The following is an 8,089-nucleotide window of genomic DNA, read 5'->3' on the forward strand; positions in this document are numbered from 1 at the left end:
ACTGTGGGTGATCGCTAGTCTCAGATTAACAGCAAAGCCTGATACCATTCCAGTAATTAACTCCTAGACGTAGAAAACTGTGTCTACACAATCTACACAATTTTCTTGAAAACACACTTAATCGTACAAGATTTTGACTTATACACCGTCGATACCAATGACCATGAAATCCAAGTGTTTGGAAAAAAGTTTCACTCAGCTATCGAGCTATTCACCAGGTTATTAATGGATAGTGACATATTTTAATAGCTATCACCTGCTGAAGAGCTTCATGACGCAGCTCTGGTACTGGCGGCTCTCCTGGCGGCCAGACCGAGGCATCTGGTGCAGCATATGCCAGACTACTCCCCCATTAATCACACCCATTTACTCAGCATCTGCTCTCCTGCCTCAGGTACGCGTCGCAGGGTGAGGGGGCCGAGCCTGAGCCACGACGCTTTATTGTAGCGACGGAGAAGACAAGGTTTCTCAACTCCCAAATGCTCAGCGGTTTCGAATTTCTCTAATCCTAAAACACCTGATCCAAATCTGGAGCTCATTATCACACCCTCAAGGGTCACTGCACTGAAGGACGTGTGGTACAACGGACCTCAACTTTTCAAGACATTTCAAAACAAAATGACGTATCCAAAGAAGTGATGCTTGTTTTTTTAATTATTTTTTATTATCAAAATCTTTATTTATCAAACCAAAAGAATGCACAATTGAAATAACGTTTCTATATAAAAAAGGACCATTAGACTGTTCTACAGTGCATTACAAAACCAGCAATTGTATACAACGTCGTGGGTAGAAATGGCTGAAGGGCGTTGGGGTTCGTTTCACACTTTTCAAGGTGCGCAAACGTTCTCCCCTCGTTCACATGGCAACAAAATGTACACTTGTACCGTTCAACGTCTACTCTAGTTCGGTTAACAACGCTAAAATCAGACAATTTAAGAAGGATGGAAAAATACGTATACGAGATCGGATTTCGCTTTCTTATATAAAAAGTTTGTCACAGTATGGGGTTTGGTTAGAAACGTTAGAATCGGCGGGGCGTTTCGCTCAATTTATTAGTCAAAAAACATCCGAATTGAAGGAATTATATTAAATTTACTAACTAGCTTAATAAACGATTGCCTGATTTGTTTTATTTTTTCCTTTAATGGCAACCTGATGCGTAATTGGTATTAATTAAACATCTATTTATAATGGAAAATTAAAGGAATTAAGAAGAAAACATGATAACAGATCGATCTAACTGTGAACCTTCGTTGGCTCGGTCGTTCCTCGTCGAGGAAGCCCGTACTAGCGTGAGGGGTTTAGTAGGCACTCCTTTCTGTTTGTTCGGAGAAATCGTTTATAAAATGGACACATTATGTTGATAAATTATCGAGCAACACTCGAAACAATATATTAAATTTCCTGGTTAAAAGCCCTCCGTTTGCCCTTCTACCCACCCTAATGCCCCCCTACCCCAGCCCTCGAAAAAAACATCCCTAAAACCTCTATGGAGCTATGGAACTCTATGGATCTCCCCTTCAATTGCTCTATGTTACTGTACAATACAAAAGAAACAGCATATTCTATTGTGTTGCTACAGTGTTCATGATTTCGTCCATGGTAATGTTTACACATGTACAGCGAACAAGAAAAATATCTGACGTAGTTGCCACGCCTTGTTGCGGACACGACAGGACGCGGGCGGTTTTCTTTTTCTTCTTCTACCCCCCCCGGTTTTTCGCCGTATTTTGCCCTGCGAATGTTTCTCCTTCTCTCTGGCAGGTTTTTGCGCAAGTGCAATTCCAAAAGAAAAAAAAAAAACAATACGAAAAATAAAATAAAATTATATATGCCGCTATTAGACAGCATCAATAAATAAAGGGGGGAAATAAAAATCGAGGCACATCCAAACATTTGTAAGAGAAAAGTAAAAGATGGTACGTGTTGTTGCAGCAGACGTGTTCTGCTGTCGACAACGTTTTGATGTGACGGGGTCTTTTATTTGCAAGACCGCCATCACGGTTTGGAGCGCAGACGTGGTGTAGCTGTAAAATAACAGCCTGGGTGGAAGCGAAATTGCTCGTTCGCGGCGCTTGTTTGATTTCCAGCCGCGACGTCTCGCCTCTCGGTCCACGGCTGCCGTAGCTTCTTGCTGCGTTTCACTGTTTCTAGGCTCCTTCGTGTGGAAAACAGAACACTGTCAGTAATACAGGGGACGATCAGTTGTGCATTATAACACAGTCTTAGAAGGTCAAACTTCTGGTCAGGAAATGGAGGTATATCTGCAACGAAACGGACTGTTTATTTCCCGGGCTCGTTGTGTCACAAAATCTAAATCGCGCCGTGTTTTGGAAAAGCGCAGCAAAGTTTTCCGGAAAGTTTATGGAGCGACAGAGCAGCAGAGAGACGGACCTGAGAAAACAACATGTCATTTTCTGACCCCAGTTCTCTCCATTGTATTTATATTCGCCAAAGCTGCAGGGTGAGTGGAGAAAGGAAAAAAGACAGAAACGTCGGTGAGAGAATCGTCTCGAGGTGGTTCAGCTCCAAACAGAGCTCTGTTTTTAATGAAAAGAAAAAGAAAAACGCTCCTTTCTTGTGTGTGGTTGTTTAAAAAAAATGTTTCCCTTTTTTTTTTTTTTTTGTCTCATCGCAGGGTTTTTTGCTGAAGAACGCATGAGTGGAGAAAAGGCCGGAACAGGGACACCGGAGAATCTGAAAAGTCACAAGTGGGTGGCCCAGTTCATGGCGTGCCGGCTCTGCGCTAGATCACAGCTTCCGCCGGTTCTTCCCAGACGTTAAAATGCGGCGCCGGTGATGGCGTTCAGCTGCTTCATCAGTCCCTCTAGACTGGCCATCTGTTCGCTCAGGTCGTCCTGCTCATACACCTGTAGGTAAAGAACATCATCAGGGTAAAGTTAGAACATGTCCCGATTATGTTCTGATAAATAAAACCATAGAAAGAGGGTGTACTTTCATTTTCACAAAAAAATCCTGCCTTAACATGAAGAGCAGCTTTACACACAATCGACATCTGGACAGTTTGTTTCTCCAAACATTCAGCTGGAATACTTTTCTGTCTCGCCAAATATGTCCTTTACTAGTTGGAGTTTTCTTTGTGATCCAGTGCATTCCAGAGAAGTTCAATAGGATTTAGGTGCAGTGACTGGGCAGGTTGTTCCATGAGAGATATCACTCCAGGCGACTGTTTGCTCTCTAAATAACGCTTACAGTGTTCGGACGTACGATTCGGCTCATTGTCTTGTTGTACGTTGAAGTCGGTTCCAATGAGCCGCAGTCCAGATGGAACTGCATTGGTGTATGTTGAAGTATGGAACGGCAGCCATGTTGGTTCGGGATTCCCTGATCCAAAACAACGTCAAAACAATTTAACGTTTACCTCGATGTTTGACTGTGTCTGCTCTCCTGATCTCCTTTTTTTATACAAGTTCTTCTGTTAGAGAAGAAAATGTCCCATTTGGACACAACAGTATTTACTTCCAGTCATTTACTGTCCAATTCTTGTCTGTTTCTGCCTTTTACTGAGTTTATTGTATATTAAATAATAAAATATTTGTGTGCCTTAAAAACCATCAAATACAAGATAATCAGAACCAGCCCTGTCCAAGTTATTAAATGCAAACGTTATGAAATGTCCACATTTTTTATTTTTTTTTATCATTTTTGACACGTTTTGACGTGTTCCTTTTTAAGCTGTGCTATGCTATGTAGAAAATCCTGCACTATACTGTTTGTCCTGGTGGGAATAAAAGGCATGTGAGCATTACGAGACTTATTTCTCGAACTCCTCAAGCCAGTTATTAAGCTGTGCGATATCAGAAGAGACATCAGCTGACCTTCAGGAAGAGCGATCTTCTCCATCACCTGCTATTCTCAATCCTGTTTCTTTTTCTCTCTACGTCCCCGAAGCTGCCCTCAGTGTGTGTACGTACGCTGACTGTGACTTATTTATATTGCATTATTAATATATGACCTTGGCTTTAGCACCAGTGCAAACAAAGATACTTGTTCATGAAATATAAATATAGTAAAAGGTCAGCCAGAGTTGCTGTCCATGGTGCTAAACTGAGAACTTTTTTCAACTTTTCTTTGTGCTGTTTTGAATGCGAGTTTGCATCGAAGATGCGTTTCAGATACATCAAGATGCTCTTGTCATGTACATTCTATGGGTCGAAAAAATGAAAATCCATGGAATGCAAGTTTTTTTCGAGTATTAGTTCATTTCCCCAAAATCAACAGAAGTTCATCTCGAAGGCTTACAAAACTAAATCACGCTATTAAAATAGCATACGTTCAAGTCAGGCTAATTTCAGTTTTTCTCAATTGCGTTGCAGAATTTCTCGTCATTCTTAATATTTCCAGATCAGTAAGTGGTTTTTCGAAACGATTAGTTTCAGCACCAAACAATAGATTTCCTGCAAATGCCTGTACTTTTCTCAAAATCCTTAGTTTATCTCTCAAAAGTTAGTGTTTGTGTCAATGAACATCTCATTGCCATGTTCACAAACAAGTTCGTCACAATGTTAAATCTTGAATGTCACTAATGAAGGCGAGTGAACGGCATCAAGATCAACCAGTGATCATCTTGTTCTCTGAAACAGGTCAAAGGTGAATCTTCTGAACCTTCGATTGGCGACAGTAAAACACAGAATTACAATTTCTAAAAATGGATGTAAAACCAGGAAGTGAAGGAACACTAGTACACTACAGTAAAAGCGTGAATCCTGTCTGGTGTCTTACAATCAATATCCCACATACAGTAATGTGTACATTTGTGCTGTTAAAAACCATAGATACCAAACAGAAGAAACTCAGCCTTTAAATGAATATGATTTTTGTTCATTATAATCCAAACCGTTCACATTAGGAAACACCGAAACTGTGCACATGACTGAACATTGTGACGATCTTGTTTGTAAACAATGACAAAAGGACTTGTCTTATTCTAATGGGAACGAGATGTTCATTGACACAAATATTAACTTTTGAGAGATGAACGAAGGATTTTGAGAAGAGTACAGGCTTGTAGAAGTAATCCAGTGTGTTGTGCTGATTGTTTTTAAAAATGCACTTACTGAGTATAGTAACTAAGAAAAACTAATAGGAAAACCAATATATTTTTCTATTTATTTATTTTTCATTCTGGAAAAAAGCTCCACCTTGAGATATCCATCAGGTCTGCACTTTTTTAAAAGTAAACTCAATTTAGAAGTGAATGCTGCTCGGTTGAGAATTTCACTGGCATTTGTGCTTCGTTCTGAGAATAACCGCTCCTTTAAAATAGCACTCATTAAATTGCAGTGAAAACTGACTCTGCCTCTGAATCGAAGAAGTAGCAGTGTACGATCCAGTAGTAACCACCGTATTTATTAAAGAACCTCCTGAACCCCCCTGCAGAGTGAAACAGCTTAAAGATGGCGTTTGTAACCCGAGTGCTCCCGTTACACAGTAATGAGACGCAGCCCAACCCACAATTAGAGCTTAATCACAATTAATGAGTCAGAAGGAAGAGCTTCCTGTTGAGATGCAGCATCTAATGAGCTTCTTATTTCAAGGTGTTCAAATTCATTGTGTGTGTGTGTGTGTGTGTGTGTGTGTGAGTGTTTGAGAGACTCACACTTGCGGGGTCTTCTGCTGGTTTCTGGCCTTCCTCTGCGGTTTCGGGGGCTGTTGGAACGGAGACAGGAAGTAGCGGTGATCTGGCTTTCCCAGCCTGTCCTAACGACGCTGTCTTGACTTGGGGTTTTGGGAGGCTGCCACCTACGAGGACATATATTTTTAATTAACAGACGCTCGTACGAGAATTCCTTCTCCTAGATACATTCATCAGAGGGACGGGGTGTTAAATTCGACGTTTATTGCACAAAATGAAGCAGTGAACTCGCGGTAAATCAGCGCTGCTGGGAACCTAATCGGAACCGACAAACGCATAAAGCTCGAGCGGATTAATCCAGCTTAACACCAGACTCCGCGGTTGGCCCAGGAGTTGGCTAACGACAGCGCAAATAGTAAAATCTGTCAGTCTGGCAACAGGTGAGACAAGACAGATGGACGTGTTGATGGTGTGCATGGACCCCTAATCATCCACAAGCCGGCCCTTTTGCTCTTTGAAGACCGGATTTCTGTGTGTGTGTGTGTGTGTGTGTGTGTGTGTGTGTGTGTGTGTGTGTGTGTGTGTATAATTGACGGACAGCAGCGATCTCAGCGCTCTGTACCGCTCCAGAACTTCTAACCACCCACCACCCTCTGCTTCATCTTAATTAGATACCTGGGCTGGGCATTATCTGCATAATTTAACACTGGAAATTGCCAGCACCTGCTCAAGGAGAGACTGAGAGATGGAGAAAAAGATTGAGGGGAGCTCGATGAACTGTAATAGAGCGCATCCTCCTTCACGCTGGCTTTTATTAGTCCCTGCTGGCGCTCCACTCTCGCCATCAAACGCCTATCGAGTACGTGGGGAGGGTGGAGAAAAGAAAAAAAAAAAAAGACAAATCCAACAGGGGGCCTTGTGTTTAAACACTCATACTCGTTATTCATGGTTTAAAAATCTATTACTTTTTTATTTTACAATATACCGTATAACGCATGAGATTTTATGGCACAATTCTATTCTTTTTATAAAGTCCTTCTTTATTTAAAGCGTTTCAAACCAAAGGCATATTAGCTTTGCTATACATGGGTGCCAATACTTTTGCCACACTGGACACGCATGAGCAAAGCATAGCAAGATCTCTGTAGGTTATGTACAGGAAACGGAATTAAGTAGTTTTACCTCTCAACTCTTCTAGTTCGAGTCGTTTGTCATTTATCATGTGACTTCCATTGCCGTTTCTTTTTTTTGACAACGTTACAATAATTATGGGAGTCACATGACAAAAGAACGAACGAAACGGAGCAATAGATATGAAGCTACTCGTTCTGTTTATCATCATTTGTCCTTGTCTAGTCAGAGTTGGTGTATGTATGTTGGGGAATCTGCTTATTGAAAATGCTATATTTTTATATTATTTCTGATCAAAGGAACTAAATGACTCCAAAAAAAGAATCGTTCATTTTAATGAATGAGAATCAAAGAACCGAGTCACTGAAATGATCCGATCTTCCCATCACGGCTAAGAACCTGCCAAACCGATCATCTACAAAAGCATGCAGTCACATTTCCTATCATCTTAATCACTTGAGATTTCACAAGCATGTGCATTTTCACACACACACACACACACACACACACACACACACACACACACACACACACACACACACACACACACACACACACACACACACACACACACACACACACACAGTGGCCTAAAAATCTCCTTCTATTTATTACATGCAAATGGACTCAGTAATCACAGGACTCAGCAGCATAACCCACAGCAGCGTGAGAGAAACGTGTTATCTTTCTGGATATGACGTTTGAAAATGCGACCCTAACGTGTGATCAAGGACAAACGCAAAATAGTTTCATTTCTCGTAAAAAAAAAAACTAAAATTGTATTTACGCTTTACATGAAATCTGCTGCAGACTCGATGGATGGATGGATGGATGGATGGATGGATGGATGGATGGATGGATGGATGGATGGATGGATGGATAGATAGATAGATAGATAGATAGATAGATAGATAGATAGATAGATACATAGATAGATAGATAGATAGATAGATAGATAGATAGATAGATAGATAGATAGATAGATAGATAGATAGATAGATAGATGAATGGATGCATGGATGCATGGATGGAGTTAAATTGATAGAGCTTATCATAGATAAATATAGATGAATGGTAAGATAGATAGGGATGAATAACAGGATGGATAGATTGCTAGACAAAAAGAGAGATAATTGTGAGGAATCATCAGATATATAAGTAGCTTGTACTTGTGTGTGTTTAATGCTAGCGTTGTGTTAGCAGTAGAGCTCTGCTTTTGGGAAGGCGGCCATGACGGTTTGATGCAGAAGCAGTGAAACAGCTGTAACAAGTGAACATCCTCTGGCCTGCTGTGCTGGAAAAATCACAAAGAAGATCCTGATGGAAAAATCCAGAGTGTTAGTAAAACACTGATGGATC

At 40.9% G+C, this 8,089-nt stretch overlaps 1 protein-coding gene across 4 annotated transcripts in view; it reads right to left on the bottom strand.

The window, feature by feature from the left end:
• Positions 1-2,517: 2,517 nt before the first annotated feature.
• Positions 2,518-8,089, bottom strand: part of dcc (DCC netrin 1 receptor) — a 242,443-nt gene continuing 236,871 nt past the window's right edge. For all 4 annotated transcript variants that reach the window (XM_083531092.1, XM_083531093.1, XM_083531091.1 and 1 more), the window contains exons 28-29: positions 5,624-5,766; positions 2,518-2,873 (exon numbers count right to left, since the gene is read on the bottom strand). In XM_083531092.1, coding sequence (XP_083387218.1) covers positions 2,784-2,873; positions 5,624-5,766 — 233 coding nt within the window. In that variant the 3' untranslated portion in view covers positions 2,518-2,783. The remainder of the gene's footprint in view (positions 2,874-5,623; positions 5,767-8,089) is intronic.

Source organism: Silurus aristotelis (genome assembly GCF_946808225.1).
Source record: "Silurus aristotelis genome assembly, chromosome: 26".
NCBI lineage: Eukaryota > Metazoa > Chordata > Actinopteri > Siluriformes > Siluridae > Silurus > Silurus aristotelis.